General features: G+C 35.9%; 4 protein-coding genes across 4 annotated transcripts; 3 read left to right on the forward strand and 1 right to left on the reverse strand.

The window, feature by feature from the left end:
• The first annotated feature begins 1022 nt into the window (after positions 1–1022).
• LOC130976587 (protein POLLENLESS 3-like) lies at positions 1023–4033 on the forward strand. Its single transcript, XM_057901494.1, has 5 exons — positions 1023–1322; positions 1764–1976; positions 2331–2479; positions 2571–2639; positions 2740–4033. The coding sequence occupies exons 1-5, from the start codon at positions 1071–1073 to the stop codon at positions 3833–3835; spliced, it is 1779 nt and encodes a 592-aa protein (XP_057757477.1). The 5' UTR covers positions 1023–1070; the 3' UTR covers positions 3836–4033.
• A 465-nt stretch (positions 4034–4498) lies between these two features.
• Positions 4499–8427, forward strand: LOC130973038 (histidinol dehydrogenase, chloroplastic-like). Its single transcript, XM_057897410.1, has 13 exons — positions 4499–4885; positions 4982–5034; positions 5182–5254; positions 5369–5470; positions 5811–5912; positions 6030–6101; positions 6173–6235; positions 6351–6392; positions 6783–6842; positions 6956–7066; positions 7162–7332; positions 7620–7710; positions 7958–8427. Exons 1-13 carry the CDS (start codon positions 4607–4609, stop codon positions 8233–8235), a joined length of 1497 nt encoding a protein of 498 aa, XP_057753393.1. The 5' UTR covers positions 4499–4606; the 3' UTR covers positions 8236–8427.
• A 1974-nt stretch (positions 8428–10401) lies between these two features.
• Positions 10402–13597, forward strand: LOC130974297 (accelerated cell death 11-like). Its single transcript, XM_057899106.1, has 5 exons — positions 10402–10576; positions 11143–11554; positions 11795–11967; positions 13119–13264; positions 13370–13597. The coding sequence occupies exons 2-5, from the start codon at positions 11207–11209 to the stop codon at positions 13474–13476; spliced, it is 774 nt and encodes a 257-aa protein (XP_057755089.1). The 5' UTR covers positions 10402–10576; positions 11143–11206; the 3' UTR covers positions 13477–13597.
• A 235-nt stretch (positions 13598–13832) lies between these two features.
• Positions 13833–16780, reverse strand: LOC130974296 (pentatricopeptide repeat-containing protein At1g51965, mitochondrial). The gene is made up of 2 exons (XM_057899105.1): positions 15933–16780; positions 13833–15613 (listed from the first exon to the last, which is right to left on the reverse strand). The coding sequence occupies exons 1-2, from the start codon at positions 16728–16730 to the stop codon at positions 14408–14410; spliced, it is 2004 nt and encodes a 667-aa protein (XP_057755088.1). The 5' UTR covers positions 16731–16780; the 3' UTR covers positions 13833–14407.
• Positions 16781–20746: the final 3966 nt, after the last annotated feature.

The following is a 20746-nucleotide window of genomic DNA, read 5'->3' on the forward strand; positions in this document are numbered from 1 at the left end:
ATAAATGATCTTTTATGTTTTATATGCACGTAATTTTTTTTAAACACACGTAATCTTTGTAATGGATTTAGAATTTTGCTTTAAAGTTATTAATTTTTTTTTAAAAAAAAATCTTAAAACTAAATATATTATTTTATCTTTATCAAATATCAATGTCTTATCTCATCTTATTATAAAATTAATATTATAAAAAATTGTTAAATTAAAAGACTCATCCTTCTTAAAAATATATAATAGTTTCATTTCAACTTAATTCAATTATTGAAATATTTTTTTTCTTCATTTGTAAATTTAATTGTACTACACATATAATACAAAAAATAATAGCACCACTTTATCATATTAGGTGGATTCGACTATATAGATCAAACATACTATTAAATTCTATCATATCTAAAAAGAGATCATTTATATGTAGATCTCATTTGATCATTTTATAGATAATCTTTTTAGATCTTCCTCTATCTTTCACCTTTTATTCATCTTCTATATAATAAAATAAAAGAAATTATATATAAGAATATATTTAATATTTTTTTTATGAAAAATAGATCTTACTTGTTATTAAATAAATATAAAAAATATTTTTTTCTATATTTGTGTAATTGAAAAAAAATAAAAAACCCATAAAATGAAAATAAAAATTACCTTCCTCTAATTTTAACTTAAAATTGCAATTTATTTTAGTATATTCTAAAAGAATAAAAGTAACGAAAATAACCTAATTCTTTTTTTTGGGTAATTAAAATAACCTAATTCTAATATACTTTTGCTACTACGTACAAACCCTTTTTTTGTCTTTTTTTTTTTTGGTGAAAATCCCTCAACTTTAAGGTTTTATTTTTTCATAAAATCGGCTACAAATGAACTAATGAAGGATGCAAGGCAGGAAAACCCACTACAGCAGCCTGCTCCCTCGTGGGAGACACAAGGGACACGTGTCATCCACAGGACCATTTCTGTACATCTATAAAATGTTGCATCTTTACAGTAGAATTCACCTTTCTTTTTTCCCGGGAAAATCCTTGCTGAGAAAATTATCCCGTTTTTCTTTTCTTTCTTTTCTCAGAATGATGTTTGAAAGAAGCTCTCCTGCGAGGTGCTTTGTGACGCCACCGCAGCCACAGCCGTCGTGGACGACAAGGCATTCTTCTTCTTCTTCGCGTTCTCCGAACATGGCACTGTCAGAGTCAGAGAGTAAAACATCACCATCACCATCAGTAGGAGCATCTTCTTATCCTCAGAACAAAGATGATCTTTTTCACGTGATTCACAAGGTCCCTGCTGGGGACTCACCTTACGTGAAGGCTAAGCAAGTTCAGGTAAATTGACAGTTTTTTTTTTTTAAGTTTTATTTCCCGTTTTCTTTCTTTATTGAATTTGGTACTTTTTTTTCTTTGGTTTTATTCATTTGAATATCAATGTTTTTTGCTAGAGTCCATTGGTTGCTTGGCGTTGAAGTTTCCATTGTGGGGAAAGTTTTTTTTTTTTTGCCTCTTTTTTCTTATCTGTTTGAATGTGTTTAAAGAAAAAGGGGGAAGGGGGGGGGGGGGGGGGGGGGGAGGGGAGATTTAAGAGAGATATATTAGAGCTAAGGAATACTTGCAATTGGGGACAGAAGAAGGCATTAAAAATGATTACCTAGGGGTCAATAAGTTTGATTGGAAGAATGCTAATGAAGTGTTTGATGATTTGTTTCTATCAGTTAATTTTGTTTCATGGGGTTTCTGAGATAAAAATGAGTTATAATCCTTGATTTGCAGTTGGTGGATAAGGATCCAGCTAGATCAATTTCCATGTTTTGGGCAGCAATCAATGCTGGAGATCGTGTCGAAAGTGCCTTGAAGGACATGGCCTTAGTTATGAAGCAGCTGAATAGGTCTGATGAGGCAATTGAAGCTATTAAATCGTTTCGTCATCTCTGCCTTCCTGAATCCCAAGAATCTCTTGATAACATCCTGGTTGAACTCTACAAGGTAAATCAGAACTCTTCCCCCTTTCTTTTTTGGGTGCTTTTATTATTCATTGTCTGAAGCTAATATTCTACTGGATAAAATGTCAATGCAAGCATTTCTTGGAAGAACCACACATGTCTTATAATGGATATGCTTTTGTTAAATAACTCTTTGGATGCTTCTCGTAACTGATGAATACGCATTTCTTGGAATTACCATATACTTTTCCTTGTTGTTTAGTTCTGTGCATAATTTGGACACAGGCATAAAGCAATATGGCGAATTCTTTTCAGACCAATATGTTGTAAGCTAACATTTGTGTTGGATGAATTTCTCTGCATCTTGCATTTAATAGATTTGGTTATGTTGGTACAGAGGTCAGGGAGAGTTGATGAAGAGATTGCCATGCTCCATCACAAGTTGAAGCAAATTGAAGATGGTATCACTTTTGTGGGAAGGTCAACAAAACAGGCAAGATCTCAGGGGAGGAAGATCCAAATAACTGCAGAGCAAGAGATATCAAGGTGCATTTTGTTTTTAAACATGCTGTTTCTTCATTTTGTTTATGTAGTTTATAAAGGCCTTACACCTGACTATGAATCTCTCTTAATGTAGGATACTAGGGAACTTGGCCTGGGCTTACTTGCAGAGAGGTGACTATAAGATCGCCGAAGAACATTATCGGTTAGCTCTTAAAGATGGGCTTGAAACTGCCTTTATACTCTTTTTTTTTTTTTTTTTTCCTTTGAAGATAAAAAAATGATTTCCATATTTGTTTCTGCAGAAAAGCACTGTCTTTTGAGGTTGACAGGAACAAGCAATGCAACTTGGCAATCTGTTTGATGCAGATGAACAAGATTACAGAAGCAAAATTTCTGCTTCAGGCAGTGACAACTGCCACAAAAAACAGAAAGATGGATGATTCTTTCGTCAAATCATACGAACGTGCCACACAAATGCTGAGTGAGATGGAGTCTTTGTCGTCATCAGCAAGGAATATATCACAGTGTTCTCCACAAAATGGTCCTGTTGCTGAACCGAAAAAGGCTCCAAATATCGGAGACTTGGGTGGAAGGAACTGGGAAGTGGCTAAATGTAAGACAGAAAATTGGTCTTCAACATCTGAGGTGGAGGCATCTAATGCCAGGAGGAGGTTGTATAAGTCTCCACCAGATCCTGCAAAAAGAGACCAAAAGGTTCCTTTCAATAAGCCGAAAAGATGTTCGTGGGGATTCAGTAATAATGGATATCAAAGGGAGACTTGGGGAGATGTCCATTCAGATCATAGATCTTCATTTGGTAGTCCAAATGATTTGTCTGCACCTCCCAATGGAATGTGGAGAGCAGGGACATTGGATAATCCTCCTGCAGATGGCAGTAACCAGAGATCTAAACCATCAGAATCGCTTCTCGTGGGTTTGGATGGCAATTTGGCATATGTCTCAGGCAAAAGTCAGGATTCTGAAATCTCTTCTGCTGCTGAGAAATCTTTTACAAATGTAAAGACCATGGAGAAGAAGAGCTGGGCCGACATAGCCGAAGAAGAAGAAAATGAAGAGCAAGATGATTTATTCAGTGGAGCATATGCAAATTATGGTGGTAAGGATAGTGGAGAGGTGTTCAATGATGAGAATGCTAACTCAAACATTCTCTGTGAACAACAACCACCTGGGAATGGCATGTTGTCAAGGAATCCAACCGTGAGGCGGTCTTTGTGTTTCAATCCTGAACAAAGACCAGAATCAGCAAGCAAGACTTCAGCTTCGGCTTCAAACTCGGAAAGCCGCAGAATGCCTGCAATTCAAAGTGATTCTTCATTTACAAGGAGAAACAGATTGCAGGTTTTTCAGGACATCACTCTTCAGCCAGAAACCCCATGAGAGGCCCTGAATTGAAACCAAAACTTTAAAATTTATTTCCATGGATAGAGGATTGTCAATATTTTGCATTGGTTTTGAGGCATTGTCCTATGATTGATTAGTTTAGCCTATTCTTTCATTTGTAACAAACAACCACCTTTGTATATAGATACTCATATATCCTTGTAACTCTAAAAAGTTACATCAGTTATCTAGAATCTGGAGGGAAATTTCTGCTACACAGTTGCGTTGAGTTTTGAAACAGTTAATAACTTTTGAATATGCTGAAACCTGAAAGGAACAATTCAACCTTGAGAAAGATGACACTGTCATTTATGCTGCATACTTCATAGTACATAGGATCTTAGTATTTCCGTTTAAAAAGCAAACCTATTTATTCACCTGAATTCAGAGATCTGTAACTTCAGGTTACCACAATAATATTAGTATTTCATTGACTAATATGTGGTGTCAATATATTAGTCAATTAGACAATTATAAACTAATATGAATTACTAAATTATTTCTTGAAAAATTGTTGCATATATGTTTACATTACAAATACAATTATAAACTAATAATTATTTCTTCTTCCTTTTTTTTTCTCGGGACGATGTTTATTTCTTACAAAAAGTTAGAGACACAAAATGACAAAAGAAAATAAATAAGTAAAATAAAACAAAATTGCGTGTGATTCTCAGAACCCAGAGTCCACAGCCACATGAGACGAAGGCTCGGACTAACTTTCTCAGCCGCAAACCCAAACCCAAACTCACAGAGAGTGGTGTTCCAATGATGACGATGATGATGAAGATAAACATACACTCTGCGATTTCAGCTTCCACCAACTGGAATTGCTCTTTGATTCGACCACACCGTAACAACACCCTTAGACCGTTCAATTTTGCTCCCTCTTCTTCACTCTCTACGAATACTATTTCAAGTAACCGCATAACTTGCTCCTCCAATTCCCATTCCATCAAGACCTATCGCTTGTCGCAGCTCACAAACGATGAGGTTCTCGGACTCAAGACCCGGCCCCGCATCGATTTCTCCTCCATTTTCAGCGTGGTGGGTACTGGGTTTGCCCCACATTTGGTTTTTTGGTCACTCTTTTCAAATGGGGTTTGGCTTTTTGCCCTAAAGTTCCATTTTTTATTTTTGCAGGTTAACCCCATTGTTCATGATGTTCAGAGAAGAGGGGATGCTGCAGTTAAAGAGTGAGTTTGGTGCTTCTTAAACTTTTTGTTTTACTAATCAGAAAAGGAACTCTCTGTTTTATGTTATTTAATTTTGATTTGAAGTTTTGGATTTTTGTGTGTGCATTTTGAAACCTTCTTTTGAGTGTTATGTTTGTGGTTTTGTAGATATACTTCAAGGTTTGACAAAGTTGAATTGGATAAATTGGTTGAAGTTGTGCCCGAGCTCCCAGACCCTGTGGTGTGTTGCATTTTTTGGGACCTTACTATGATACTCTTGTTACAAGTTCTATTTTAGTGGTCATTTGATGCTGGTTTTGATGCTAACATATCCTTGTTTTTTTGTCTTTTGTAGCTTGATCCTCATATTAAGGAAGCTTTTGATGTTGCCTATGGCAATATATATGCGTTTCATGCTGCTCAGAAGTCACCTGAGAGAAGCGTTGAGAACATGAAAGTATGTCAATGATATTCTATGCTTCTGACTTACCTTGGGCAAATTCTTACTATGGCTATGTACAATTTGTGGCATAGTTTGGTTTTGTGAAATTACATGTTAAGTAGCTTCATGTACATTTAGGAGTAATAGTAAATAGCGCTAGATAGATCAATTGGATAGAATACTTTTGATGAATCCTTTTCCTTGATTAGTGTCTTGCATTCAATCTTTTAAACGATATCGATTTTGTAGATGTACTTCATATCTTTCCATTATCATGCTTCCATGCTTGCCCCTTCTTGACTTTGTTTTGGCAATTATTATTTGTGAGAGTCTTGAGTTTTGTTAAATATCCCAGGGAGTCCAATGCAAGAGAGTTGCGAGAAGTATTAATTCCGTGGGTCTTTATGTTCCAGGGGGAACCGCTGTGTTACCTTCAACAGCTTTGATGCTTGCAGTTGTAAGTTGAACTGATATTTTACTAGCTCCTACAATTCTTTGGTTTCCTATAGTTTTCATTTGAACATTAATGTTTATGTTCCTAAATTTAGCTTAGAGCCATTATTCTATATTACAGCCTGCACAAATTGCCGGATGTAAAACTATTGTTCTTGCAACACCTCCAACTCAAGATGGCAACATATGCAAGGTATTTTTTTTATGTCGTACGAAAAGTATAATCATTACGTTTTTCTTCTTCTAACCAACCCTTTTGTGCAGGAAGTGCTGTATTGTGCAAAGAAGGCCGGGGTGACTCACATTCTCAAAGCTGGAGGTGCTCAGGTTTGAAACATGATAATCAAAAGTTTTTCTGCCTACATAATTTGTTTATGTATCTACGTTGCATTTATTATCATGAATTAAACTAATACTACTATTGCATTGGTTTCCATTATAGGCCATCTCTGCAATGGCTTGGGGAACAGAAACTTGTCCTAAGGTGGCTAACTTCTCATCAGAACTCTTCTCCTCCTATTTCACCGTTTAGTTAGTTTTCGGGTTTATCGGTATATCCAATTCTAACAAAATTACTAATTCATGATAGATATGGTGAAACTCATCCCCTAATTGGTCTAAATGCTTGAACTTCACATCCCTATTGTATTAGTTGAATGTCTTGGTTTGTTTTATTTTGTCTTATTTTTATTCATATTTAAGCAGCAAAGCAGATACTAATAGACATCGTAATCTGGTTATATAACAGTACTTAAATGTACCCATTTTCTTGAAAAAAAAAAAAGAAAGCGAAAAAAAAGGAATCTAAGTACTTTGGAGTTGATATTTTTTTCCATCAATCTTTGACTCTCTACTTGTGGTGATACTCTTGTAGGTTGAAAAGATCTTTGGCCCTGGAAACCAATATGTCACAGCTGCAAAAATGATACTTCAAGTAAGCAATTAAAAAAAAACGTTAAATCTCTGAATCTGCATCTGCTATTGTGTTTCATACTTTCAATCATAGAGCTTTTTTCTTCTCTCGTTTAATTTCAAAATCTTCTGCAGAACAGTGAGGCCATGGTTTCAATTGACATGCCAGCTGGTCCATCTGAAGTTTTGGTCATTGCAGATAAGCATGCAATTCCTTCTCATGTTGCTGCTGATTTGCTTTCTCAGGTTCAATGACTTTTTTAATATGCTCTTATTTCCAGATCTCTTGTGGTTTCTTTCTACATGACTCATTTCCTATGCACATAATTTATGATTTCCAGGCTGAGCATGGACCTGATAGTCAGGTTGTTCTTGTGACAGCTGGAGATGGTGTGGATCTGAACTCGATACAAGAGGAACTCAGCAAGCAGTGCAACAGTCTTCCAAGAGGAGAGTTTGCCTCGAAAGCTCTTAGCCACAGTTTTATCGTGCATGCACGTGACATGCTTGAGGTAAGTTTTTCTTTCTGTATAAGGATAATAATAACTGAACATTAGATAAAGAGAAAAACATTTTCTCTGGAATCAGTAAAAGTGATCACTAGTTAGGTTTCCTTTTTGTATTTCCATACATGCACAGCAAATAGTGTTATGCCTAACCTAATCAAATACCCCATCCCAGTTTGGCCTTAAATTAGTTGGGGTAGATGAAGTTTGGCCTTAAATTACTGCTGTATTTATATCTGAATTCATCAATATCAAGCATTAAACAAAATTAAGTTTGTTTTTGCGTCTTTCAGGCTATCACCTTCTCAAACTTATATGCACCAGAGCATCTAATTATCAATGTGAAGGATGCTGACAAGTGGGAGAGTTTTATTGAGAATGCAGGTATCAGTCTTATTTCTGGAAGTATAGAAATTGCCTTAAAAATCGTCCTCAGGACATGTTTTTTGTCTCTATATTTTGGAATTACATAGATTATCTTAAAAGTTATCTCGAGGCAGGGATAATTTTTAGTTTTTGTTTCTTTCCCCTTCTCTAAACATTTTAGATCTTGATGAAACCTTATTTTCACATCCCAGATCACAATTCAGGAATTATAGGTGTAAATAATGACTCTGATTTGCCTCTGCAGGTTCTGTGTTTTTGGGGCCGTGGACGCCTGAGAGTGTTGGTGATTATGCAAGCGGGACAAACCATGTCCTTCCGACTTATGGATATGCCCGGATGTATGGTGGCGTGTCATTGGACTCTTTCCTTAAATACATAACAGTGCAGTCTCTCACAGAGGAAGGTCTTAGAAGACTTGGACCATATGTGGCAACCATGGCTGAAGTTGAAGGTCTTGAAGCTCACAAGAGGGCCGTTACCCTAAGACTTCAGGACATAGAGGCCAGGAACGTTTCAAGATGAGATATGATTCATCTATTCTTAATTTGTTCCATTTTCGGAGCCATTTACTTGATGAGATTTACCTATACTTGTGCATCATTAAGACATTAATAGCTAACAGTTGCAATCTCAAGTTTATAGAACCCCTGAAGTTTTGTTATAATAGGAATTTTCTATGGCCCTGTTCTTAATTTTATTGAAATTGTTTCTAACTAAAACTAAATAAAAAATGACTTCTCTTCTATTTAAGAATTTAATTTTGATACTGTGTTAGTGTAAAATCATTTTACACGTGTATCCAATCACATAGCATCACATTAGCAAAAATAATTACCTTTTACATTGACGGTGTGAATGATCATTCAAGAAAATAGTTATGATTACACTAATTGTATAAATTTTTTTACACTGTTCAGTGCATTAAAATTAAACTTTTTATTTGATGCCAAAAAACCTTCCATCTAAACGTACTTATTGTGATTTAATTACAAGTATAATATAAATGTAAAATTTTAGTAATAGGAACAAAGATAGTAGATGAAAATAATAATAAAAAAAATTAACATGTATATTTAGATATCTAAAATTTAAAGCATATTAGTCATATTTTTAATAACTTAATTAACACATAAAAAATTATATTAATTTAAAAGTATTTTTTTATTTCAATATTTTAAAAACATTGCATAATTTGTTTATCATTAATATTTGGTGTCTTGTTAGGTATTCGGTATCCATTAAATATATATTATATCAATTAAATTTCAAAAAAATTATTAAATACTAGTTATTAGTCTTATTTATATTTTGAATAATCAGCTAATTAAATTATTATTATCATTTGTTTTCATAACCTTAATAGATTAAATTTATATAAAATAATAACTTTTTTCTATTGTGTTGATATTTAATAACATAAATTTTTTTACACATAAATAAAAACTATTTTTTACACATTAAAAATTTGTTACCAAAGTCACAACTCATTTTTAATAAATAAGTATTTCAATATATATTCTATAGACGTGACTGATTTTTTATATATCACGTAATATACTTGAAATAAAATTTGTATGAGAGCAAACACATTATTAAAAAGAGAGCAATATATAGGCTAATTTTTTTTGTTATGGAAATAAAAGTGGTGATATACTTTAACATAGTAATTTTTGGTGTTTTTCAAAACTGTGGAAGTACACAAATTTTTGGGTCCGATTTCTGTACTTAAAATTTTTTAATTTTTTTTAATACAAATCCCTGGGACCAATTTGTGTATCTCTTACAAATCCCTGGGACCAATTCGTGTACCTCTCAGAAATCGAACGATCTGATTTATGTACCTCTAAAAATTGGACGGTCCGATTTGTGTACTTCTAACAAATTGAACGGTCTGATTTCTGCTTTTTTAGTTAAATGATTCCACATTTAAGTATAACATTCCAACAATTTACATTTAAGAAAAATACCACTATCACTCCAATATTAAAAATAAAAAATTCCAATATATATACAGATATATACTTACTACTTTTTTTCTCTAAAATTTAATGGGGCAATTGCCCCATACATTCATATGTGGGTCCTGGTATAGTATTATTATAAACTACTATAGTCGAACAATAATTGATGTTGTTGAATGTTACTATCAGATTGCCCTGAATAACTACATTTACACTATGTTTAAATGTTTGATGGAAAATAAGAAAAAAGAAAATGAGAAAAAAAGTGAATTTTTTTATATGTTGTTTGGATGAAAAAAAAAAGAAAAAAAATAAAAAATCTTTTCTATGAATATAAAAAAAAAGAAAATTATAATAGAATAAAATTATTTTATTATCCTTATATATATTAATTCCACATAGAATGAGTTAGGAAATTTGTTTTTTATTGTTAAAAGGATAAATATAAAATTTTAATATTTTTTAGCCTTCTCTCTTCAATTTTTTTCGTAGCATTGAGGGAAAAAAAATTATATGAATTCTATGCCAACTTTTTAATTTTCCACTCATTTTCTTTTTTGTTCCAAACAATAAAAAATGGGCGTTTTCACCCATTTTTTTCTCTTTCATTTTTCTTCTATTCAAAATCATTTAAACCAAACAATGTGTTATTGTTGTTGTGGATGCTCATTGCAAATTGAAAATGGAATCGTTCCCACTTAGCTCTATCACTTTCACATGGTCCATGTAGCTTAAAAGTTGCTATGAGAAAAGGAGGAAGGAGTAGGGATGAGGAAAAAAAAATTACCCAAACAGGTACCTGCTGCGACTACACACACAGGGAGTTAAACGAAGATCCACAAAACTTTCACGAAAATGCAGACCTGCCCCATGAATAAAAGGAGATGGAGATGGTGATAAAGGTATCTATTAACGTATGAATATGGGTATTGTGTAATATTAACAGATTACAGCTGTATAATAAAATATGAAGAGATAGCTAGTATATTTTTTATTTTTTATTTTTTTAGCTATATATAGCTGAACCTTTTGTCTCCATAAAAACGTACTAATGCAATAGACACATTTCTCTCTTCTTTAACTTGCATTTTACTGAGAAATCTGCAACTCAGAATGGATTTCATCAATATCCGTGAATAAAACTATAAGTGTATAATGTACATTGCAATTTTTTTTTCACTCTTCATTGAAAATCACTGTTCAGCATAGTATTATCTTCAAGTATTTGAGGATTTGACCCATTCCCATGAGCTGGTTACATAACATGGCCAAAATGGCATCTAGATGGACATTGACTCATTGACTCATTGCAAATTTGAAACGGGACCTTCCAAGTCTCGAGTCTCGACTCCTTTACACACCTGTCCCTAAGTCTTGGTTGGTGGCTGAATAATTTTCTTCATTTCTATTCATATACTTATTCTACATGCTACCACTCTTCAAACTTGTGTCTATGTTTCATGAGAAGGGTAGATAAGAATACACCATAGTAGAGTGAAAGAGTGGAGAGGGTCCTTCTACTTGGTTTCCACATGGCAGAGGTTGGTGAAAGAAAGAAACTGTCACATGGCCTCCTCTCGTGCTTCTTCTGTGGACATGGAATTACAAAAGAAGAACCGGTGCAATCAGCAGTATCCGACGAGGACGGAATCACAACAAGATCAAGCAGGACTTCGACGGCGGCAGCCGTGGATCACAACCTTCTTGGAAAGATCGCGGGTGCATTTAAGGAGCTTGCAGAGGTTGTGGCAGCCGCCTCCAATAATGCAGAGGAGGTGGTGGAGGTTGCTGCTTTCGCCCGCGCATGTTCTTTCGTGGCTCCTCTTTTCGGTTTGGTTGGCTTCCATTTCAAATTCATTGAGATGGATTATGTTACCAAGGTATTATTATTGGATAAAAACTCAGGTGTAGTCGACTTGAAGTTGATAATTGAGAGTCATTAGATGATTTGATTGACTTGACTAAATTTTCATCTAACGGCTCTCAGTTATTAATTTCACGTAAAGTCGACTACATCTGAGTTTTCGCCTTATTATTGTCATTTCTTATTACTAATAAGTCTAGTTTTCATGCATATAGTGTAATAATGGAAAGTCATATATGTGAACAACTTGAATTAGGTGAATGATCTAATGGAGGCATCCAAGTCATTCAAGACATTGGAATCAATGGTTGATGAGGATGTGAAAACCAATACGGTGAGAAAACAAGGTAGCCACTCGAGGAATCTATTGAAGATAAAACGTGGCCTTGACTTTCTCAGACTACTCTTCCACCAAATTCTACTTACAGAGTACGTACATACATACATACATACATACTCCTTTGCAATGCATGTGTTAGTTTTTCTGTCATGATAGTGGAGATATTATTTTCTTTTGTAAAAAATGATGATGATGGGTTGTGGAAATTGGTTTCCACTTTCCACGAACAAGATTGTAGATCCGTGATGGCGAGTATAATTGGTTTCCACTTTCCACTTTCGACTCTTTCTTGCTTTTACACTTCCTGATGGGGATAGAGTAGCATTATTATTCAGATCTTGGAACCTTTTGAAGCTATTGGTAACAATAGGATATTAATATAATATTATTATGGCATATATATTGCCGTGTTTATCTTTTATATATCTAGGTAGAAGGATATAGGGGCAAACACCCACTACAATTTAAAATTTTGTTGAGTAGTATATGATAATAATATTTATTTATTTTTATTAAATTATTGATTTTGACTCCACAATAATATTTTACTCAACTTTTAAAATTTAATATTCAATTTGAGAATTTCATATTAGATGTGTTATAATGATCAATTCTCAAATTTAAATGAGATTAGTATTCTTTCTTAAAAATCGACTTGAAAGAATATTATTTATCCATTGATGTTTCTTTTTTGAAGTTAGTTTTAGTTTTCCTAAACTTTCTAAACTATAAATATCATCAAGACCTAATTGTATGGGATGTGAATTTTTAAATAATTATTTAGTGATATATATTAAAAAAATATTTTAATTGTATTGTTAAAAAAAAGATTATTCAATTTTTCTAAAATATGAAACTTAAAAAAATAAAATTTTAAATTATATATTATTATTTAAATTAGTATTTTAGTATTTTAATTTAATAATTAGACATTTTAAATAATAATAGTTATGTTACATGTGCATAAAAAATAACCATTCTTAAGAATATATATCCAAATATAAAATATATATTAAAAATAAGTTAAATAAGACATACATTTATACACAAATACATAATAAATAATTTGATAACTAATTTATGTACACATAATATTTTTTATAAAAATTATTATCCTATTATATATACTCTACCCTTACTATCAAAACTTTTTGGATCTATTATATATATATATATATATATTCTTATTTTTATAGGTTGTGATATTAAATATGAATTGAGAAAATGTGTGTTTTGGCAGAGGAAATTCTGTAAGAGATGCGGTTTCCAAGGCTTACACAGAGATATTTCATTTGCATCATGGTTGGGCTCTCAGAAAGGCTGTTTCTTCAAGATTGCATCACATCCCAACAAAGCAGCAATTGTTTAGGAAACTCAATCAGGATGGTAAGTATGGCATCAAGTTAACTTTTTACATGTTTTATTTATGATTTTTATATTTCCCTTTCTCCAGATATTCTCCATTTTCTGAATGTCTTTTGCATGTTGCAGAATCTTCAGGAAGAGTGCTAATGCAAGCTTATGTGACGGCTTCCCCTGCACTACTCCAATACATCGACAACATCTTTCTTTCAAGAGAATTGGGTATAGATTGGTGACCAAACTTACTGTATTCTGTTACTGTTTAAACTTTAAACAGAATGTGAATGTAATGCTTGCCTTAGAGTGCTCATTGATGCTTTGTAAGATGATAATTACATGCATAATTCCTTTGAATAATTCCTCTAAATGTAGTTTTGGATTCGTATTTACTGGGAAATTTTCTACAGAAAATTACTAGTGGCAAACTATTCTTGCTGTACTTTACACAACATCATTGTTGGTGCATAACTGCATAATGTGTATATCTCCCAAATTCTCACCCAACAGAATTGAGAAAACAGAACAAAGTGTGGAAGCAAAAGAATAACTGCAACATCAACTTATCAAAGAATAAGAAAACAACTAACTTCAAACTGAATAATTAGCAGGAGAAAGAATATAAGGAAGGGGAATATTTCATTTCAGTTTCGTAGCTTTACATTTTGCAGAATACAACAGCATCCTAGAACAATGTGCAAAAAGATAATCCAGGGAAATGGATTCTAGATTTTACCTATCATTATCATTATTCTATACATGTAAGAAATGAAAATTCTATTTAAAAAGAGAAAATATTGGTTTGTCTTTGCCCCCCAAATTTTGTTTATCCTTGTATGAGCTTGGTATAGATACTATTATGAATCAAATTATCAGAATACATAAGAGATTAATAACAGATACCTCTCGTCACCGAACTCCCCCAATGCAGGAAAACTTGATTTCATAAATCAACATGATGCAGCTATGATTTCTTGAACATGTATGTAGCTACTGCACTTGAAGCAGTACATCTGATTGGAACCAAGGTTGATCACATTTCCATAATCATTTGGATTCTTTATGCCAGCAAAGCAACTATGGATTTAGCAGCGTTATAGCCCTGTGAAAGCCAAAGTACAAAAGTTCTTGGCCTGATATAGACAAAAAACAACTACTTTGTCTATTGTGTCATCTTAAAGGGCTGACAACCCATCCTGTAACAGGGTTCTGCCTGCGAAATCTCAACCTGTTATGCCCGCCACTTTGCAACCGTTCAAGCACAGCATATGTGATTGAATCCGGTGTCAATCCTTGCTGCTTAAGTTTTGCATAAAGGTCCACTGCCTCAGCAGTTCTCCCGCTCCTTTCAAGACAATCGAGTAAAATGTTATATGTGACCAAGTTAGGATAGCATCCTACTGCAAGCATCTCATCAAATAATTTACGCGCCATGTCAACTTTTTCCGTCTTGCCAAAACATTCAATCAGTGTACTATAAGTTACAACATCTGGATTCAATCCTTTCTCTTGCATCTCTCTAAACCTCATGTGAGCTTCATCAACATCCCCATTCTTTCCAAGGCAATTGATCAGAGAGTTATAGGTAACAACATCGGGCTTACAATTGCTACTCTCTAGTTCTTCAAACAATTTTACGGCAATGTCAACTTCCCCAGATCTACCAAAGCTGGAGATCAGAATATTGTATGTAAATATATCTGGTGGAGGGCCATCTTGTTTCATCTTTTCAAAAAGATCATGAATATGTGATATTTGCTTCAACCTTCCCAGAGCAGTGAATACTGTATTATACATCATAGTATCAGTAGTTATACCCTTTTCATGAATTTTACCAAGAAGGTCTATAGCTTCTGTTGTCTTACCACCATTGCATAAACTCTCCACCATGGACATGTAAGCATCTCTATCACCCTTGTCATGATAGTTCCACATGTTGCAAAATAGTCTATGTGCTTCACTAGAATGACCCAGTTTGTTTAAAGTCCTTACAAAGTATGCGTATATCTTCTTATTAAGATACTTCTTTGATAACTCCACTATATCATCAAGCTTATTAAGGCGTCCTTCAGCAACCAAAACATTCAAAAGCACACTGTATGTAAATTCATTAGGCTGACAATCATCCTCCACCATCTTTGAGAAAATTAGAATGACCTTGTCAACCATTCGCCCCTTGGCAAGGGCCTCAATGATAGTATTATAAGCAATCAAATTAGGAATACGCCCTTTTTTTAACATCGCCTGAAAAAGTGCTAGAGACTCATCAGGTTTACCAGATTTACCCGTCATTCTGATCATAATGGTGTATGTAAACGCGTCAGGCTCACAATGCCACCGCTTCATGTCCTCAAAAACTTTATATGCCTTATCCACCTGCCAAAATATTGCACCATATGCAATAACTGATAATCAGGATTAACGGAATCAACAATTGAACTTGTATTTTTCGAAAGTAACTCACAACATTTATACAACTTCCTTACTTGCTCAGTTGTTCATCTATCTATCCAGATTCATCGCTCCTAAAGCTTGCAGCTTAACAAACTCACAAAACTAGCAAAAACTCTATCCAAATCCCCACCAACCTATACTCCTATACCGGTAAGCCCAACCACAACGAAAGAACTACACTTAGCGGTCCGCACAATCCAAATTTCGAACAATAACAAAACAAAATCAGAAGAATGCAAACCTTTCCATCTTTAGCCAAAGCATCCAAGAGCATGTTGTAACCAAAGATATCCAACTTGTAACCGCGCCTCTGCATCTCCAAATACACATCAAAACCCTTAGACGAATCGCGTGACCTCAAATACGCCTGAAGCAAGCACTTGTAGGTGTAGGCATTGAGCCTCAAATCCCACTTCTTCACCAACCCAACACACATCTCGAGATCCTGGCCAGTGCCGAAGAATCCAATGAGAATGTTAACGGTGGAGATTGAGCCACGTATGCCGAGGCGGTCCATGTCGCGGAGGAGGTCGCAGGCCATGTCGAAGCGTTCGGGGGAGGTGGAATTGGAGAGGATGAGGAGGAGGCGGTTGTAGGTGAAGGACTCGTGTCGGAAATTGGGGGAAAGAGAGGGGCAGAAGTGGAAGAATTTCCATGCAAGGGATGGGGATTTTAGGGATTTGAGGATCTCGGAGGCTTCGAGAGGGGTGAGGACGGTCGGGCATTGGGGTTGGAGGGACTGGAGGTAGTCGGAGAGGTCGGAGAATGGGTCTGAGAACAACGGCGTTTTGGGGTTTCGGCTGGAAGGGTTGGGGATGTGGTTGTTGTAGTGGGAGAGAAGGATTTGGGTGGCTTTGCAGATGAGGTGGCGGCGGGGGAGTAGGTAGCCTCGGGGGTCGGAGGGGAGAGGCCGCGGAGGGGTCACTTCGGCGGCGAGAGAGCGACCGGTTGGGGAGGTGGAGGTGATCTTGGCGGTGTACTTTGTGGCAAAGTGGCGGCGTGTGGGGCGGAGTGGGTGGTGGCAGCGGTTTAGCTTCATGAGTGGGGTTCGGTTAGAATTTAGAAGAGAAGCTCAAAAGCGAAGCTCAATTAAGACCATTATTTCCGTTGAACAATTAAGACCCTTTTATTTAAAAAGAATTATTTAAGCACAATACAATATGAGAATAAGAAAATTAACTCTTTCCTTTGTCTAGATAAGGGTTAATAATGAAATTCGTTTTTGAAACATCCTTATTTTTTAAATTGATTTTTGAAAAATTAAATATTAGCCATATTAATTTTTGGAAGATAACTCTGTCTATGCTACACTTGTAATACATAATTGATTTTAAGTTTGGATAAAGGAGGATAATTGTGTTAAGCCTTCGACAGTTAACATAAAAACTTAATCAAATCTTTATGACATGGATCAAAGATGTTATTATGCTAAAGTTAGGTCTTTGTTCGAAAATAACGCGCTGTATGACTCGCATATAGTGTCAAATAAGCAAAAGACATTGCATCAGTGTCCGGTGTAGTATTAAGTGAGCAAAAGTTCCCGCGTTTTCATGAACGGACGAGAGTAAACAAACTAGTTTACAAAGAAAAAGATAAAAATAAAAGTCGGAGCGACAGGAGGTTGAGATTTGGGACATGGAAGATAAGGCACTCTAATAGAAAAATCCATGAAGGCGGTGGATACCATGTCAAGGAGAAAGATTAACATCATGTGCCTACAAGAAACAAAATAGATCGGTGCGAAAGTTAGGAAATTGGATACCTCCGGATTCAAACTTTGGTATACAGGAAATGTGAATAATAAGAATGAAGCATGTAGTGTATAAGCAGTGGAAGAAAGATGTAGTGGATGCCAAGAGGATGGGTGATCGGATCATTTCTATCAAACTTGTGGTGGAAGGAGGTACTTTTCATGTGATTAGCTCCTATGCACCACAAGTGGGTTCGGACGAGTAATACAAGATAAGATTTTGGGAGTATCTAGAGAGTTTGGTCTAAGACATACATTCAGGAGATAAGATTTTCTTAGAAAGAGATTTAAATGGTCATGTTGAAAGAGAAGTGACGGGGTATGGAAGTATTCACGAAGGCTATGGTTTCGGGGTGATCAATACCGAGGGTAAAACTATTTTGAACTTTTTCTCAACCTTTGACCTTCTCATTGCAAATTCACGTTTTAAAAAGAGAGACGAACATCTTATAACCTATAGGATTGACATGACAAGTTCTCAAATCGACTTTGGTTGAGGAGAGTCGACAAAAAGTTTTGTATTAATTATAAAATTATTTCGAGAGAGAGTTTAACAACACAAAATAGGATGCTCGTTATGAATTTTCGCGTTGAACAAAAGTTGAGAAAAAGACATCATACGAAAAATCCAAGAACGAGGTGGTGGTGGATGAAAGGTGATGAACAAAGAATCTTTCTAAGACGGGTAAGAGAAGAGGTAAAGCAGGAAGGGGATGGAAGCACGGAGATGATGTAGAGGGAGATGACAGCAGTTATTAGAAAAATAGGAAAAGAAAGTTTTGATGAATTTAGAGGGATAGGACCAAGAGACAAGAAGTCTTGGTGGTGGAATGCGAGTGTATATGAGGGTCTCTACCAGTTTTTAGGCACGAAGGAAGGAGAAAAAGGTATATATAGAATCGCAAATTGTCGTAAAAGAAGAATGAGAGACTTGGATCAAGTTAAGTGCATAAAGGATAAAGACAGAGAAGTTTTGGTTCAAGATGAGAATATCAATGAAAGGTGGAAGAGCTACTTCTACGAGTTATTTAATGAACAACAGAAAACTCTTCCGAGTCTTGGCCAGCTATGCATGAGGGAAGAAGATCAAAACTTCGACTATTATCGAAGGATTCGAGACTTCGAGGTAAAAGAGGCTTTAAAACGGATGAAAAATGGCAGGGCAGTAGGACCCGATAATATTCCAATTAAGGTTTGGAATGGCCTTGGAGAGAAAGACATTAGTTGGTTAACCAAGTTTTTTAATAAAATTTTAAGGTCAAAGAAAATGCTGGATGAGTGAAAAATGAACACCTTTGTACCTGTTCATGCCCTGGGTTGAGCTGTATGACCCGGGCTGATTGACAACAAGTCGACTGACCTTTTCAGGTCAGGATCGCCCGACCTCTTCATAAAAGAGCTCTGCCAAATCGCCATAAGAGGCCCAAGAAGGCCTAAGATAAGGAACACAGCCCAAATCTAAAGGCGGCAAAGCCTAAAGAAAGATAAGGCGGTTCCCCTTAAAGATAAGATGACCCCACTCAAAGATAAGATAAGATAACTATCTTATTCCCAGAAAGGTCACTCCATGCTATTATAAATACACTGGAGCACCCAGGTATAACTCATACTCTGATTCTACAAAAAACTTGTTTAAAACTCTTGCTAACTTAAGCATCGGAGTCTCTTGCAGGTACCACCACCGTTCGGTGACAAAGGATCAGCAGCACTACCAAGTCCAACAAGTCGGACATGACAGCTCCGGCCACCACCAACAAGTCAGACACAACAGCACCGACCAGTATAGAAATCTCCTCCGAGATTGACCTACAGTTTTAGGTAACCCTCGGAATATTGGCGCCGTTGCCGGAAAACCTAGAAGTCATCCCATCACCATGGCAAACAACCTTGACAACGACTACGACTCCGATATGAAGAATAGAACACCGCAGAAAGACGCGGACACCACACCAAAGGATACACCTCAACCAAACAAAGACAAGAATTCACCAAATACAGAAATCATGGAGGCACTTCAAGCTCAACAAGATCGCCTCAAACAACTCGAAAAAGAGACAGAGCATCAACGAAAAGCCGAGAAGGACCTCCGAAGAGAAACTAGGCGACACCGAGAATTAGAGGACAAGCTTCTAAAGCTCGAAGCCGACCTTAAAACAAAAACCATCCAGCCCGATCCAGAAGATAGCTCCCACAAAGATCAAGACCCATTCACTAAAGAGATCATGAAAGCTAAAATCCCAAAGGACTTCAAAGCTCCTGACATGACCCCATACGACGGCACATCGGATCTAAGCCATCATCTCAGCAATTTCAGAAGCAGAATGTATCTCATTGACGCTTCGGACGCTATTCGATGCAAAGCTTTCCCAACAACCCTGACAAAGACAGCAATTAAGTGGTTCGACACTTTGCCCCCCAGATCCATCACAAGTTTCGATAACCTAGCCAAGAAATTTCTTGCCAGATTTTCCATCCAGAAAGACAAAGCCAAACACGCTCCAAGCCTGTTAGAGATCAAGCAAGGAGATAGGAAGAGCCTTCGCAACTACATGAAAAGATTCAACAAAGCATGCATGGACATCCATAGCCTACCAACAGAAGCAGCCATCATGGGTCTTATCAACGGCCTACGATAAGGACTCTTTAGCCACTCCATATCAAAGAAACACCCCACATCTTTAAATAAAGTGCAAGAACGGACCGAGAAGTACATCAACATGGAGGAAAACTCTCGACTAGGAGAGACCCCAAAATCCGGATTCTCTTACTCCTCCCGGGATAAGGATAAATAGTCTAAGAAAAAAGAAGATCAACATGGAGAGAAGCCTAAAAAATACCACAACTACACCCCCCTTCGGGTGTCTCTTGTGGATGTTTACCGAGAAGTATGCCACACTGAGAAGATCCCATCACCTCGCCCAATCAAAAGCAAAAAGGGAGGAGGAAATCATACTGAATACTATGAATACCACTGAATCTATGGACATCCCACCAACGAGTGCTTCGACTTAAAAAATGTCATAGAGAAATTGGTAAGAGAAGGACGACTAGATCGATATTTATCCAACAAATCCGGACGAGCCCAGTAAGAGAAGAAGGGACGAAGAGGTCAGACGAGCTGAACGACCATTTCACACCCCGGAGAGGCATGTCCACATGATAAATTGAGGATTCGCAGGAGGGGGGATCTCAAAGTCATCTCGCAAAAGGTACCTTAAAGAAGTATATCATGTCGAAGGAGGAGAATGATCACCCGACCTCCCTACTATTACTTTCACCCACGAAGACACGGCAGGCATCATCCC

The sequence above is a fragment of the Arachis stenosperma genome, chromosome 4 (genome assembly GCF_014773155.1).
Source record: "Arachis stenosperma cultivar V10309 chromosome 4, arast.V10309.gnm1.PFL2, whole genome shotgun sequence".
NCBI classification, from domain to species: Eukaryota; Viridiplantae; Streptophyta; class Magnoliopsida; order Fabales; family Fabaceae; genus Arachis; species Arachis stenosperma.

Bases quoted from the DNA above. Each gene is read 5' to 3' on its own strand.
- LOC130976587 (XM_057901494.1), top strand. From the start codon at position 1,071: ATGATGTTTGAAAGAAGCTCTCCTGCGAGGTGCTTTGTGACGCCACCG. The intron at 1,323-1,763 runs GTAAATTGACAG...CTTGATTTGCAG, and splicing joins TGAAGGCTAAGCAAGTTCAG to TTGGTGGATAAGGATCCAGC. The intron at 1,977-2,330 runs GTAAATCAGAAC...ATGTTGGTACAG, and splicing joins TCCTGGTTGAACTCTACAAG to AGGTCAGGGAGAGTTGATGA.
- LOC130973038 (XM_057897410.1), top strand. From the start codon at position 4,607: ATGATGACGATGATGATGAAGATAAACATACACTCTGCGATTTCAGCT. The intron at 4,886-4,981 runs GTGGGTACTGGG...TTATTTTTGCAG, and splicing joins TCTCCTCCATTTTCAGCGTG to GTTAACCCCATTGTTCATGA. The intron at 5,255-5,368 runs GTGTGTTGCATT...TGTCTTTTGTAG, and splicing joins CCGAGCTCCCAGACCCTGTG to CTTGATCCTCATATTAAGGA.
- LOC130974297 (XM_057899106.1), top strand. From the start codon at position 11,207: ATGGCAGAGGTTGGTGAAAGAAAGAAACTGTCACATGGCCTCCTCTCG. The intron at 11,555-11,794 runs GTATTATTATTG...AACTTGAATTAG, and splicing joins AGATGGATTATGTTACCAAG to GTGAATGATCTAATGGAGGC. The intron at 13,265-13,369 runs GTAAGTATGGCA...TGCATGTTGCAG, and splicing joins TAGGAAACTCAATCAGGATG to AATCTTCAGGAAGAGTGCTA.
- LOC130974296 (XM_057899105.1), bottom strand. From the start codon at position 16,730: ATGAAGCTAAACCGCTGCCACCACCCACTCCGCCCCACACGCCGCCAC. The intron at 15,614-15,932 runs GTTTGCATTCTT...ATATTTTGGCAG, and splicing joins CTTTGGCTAAAGATGGAAAG to GTGGATAAGGCATATAAAGT.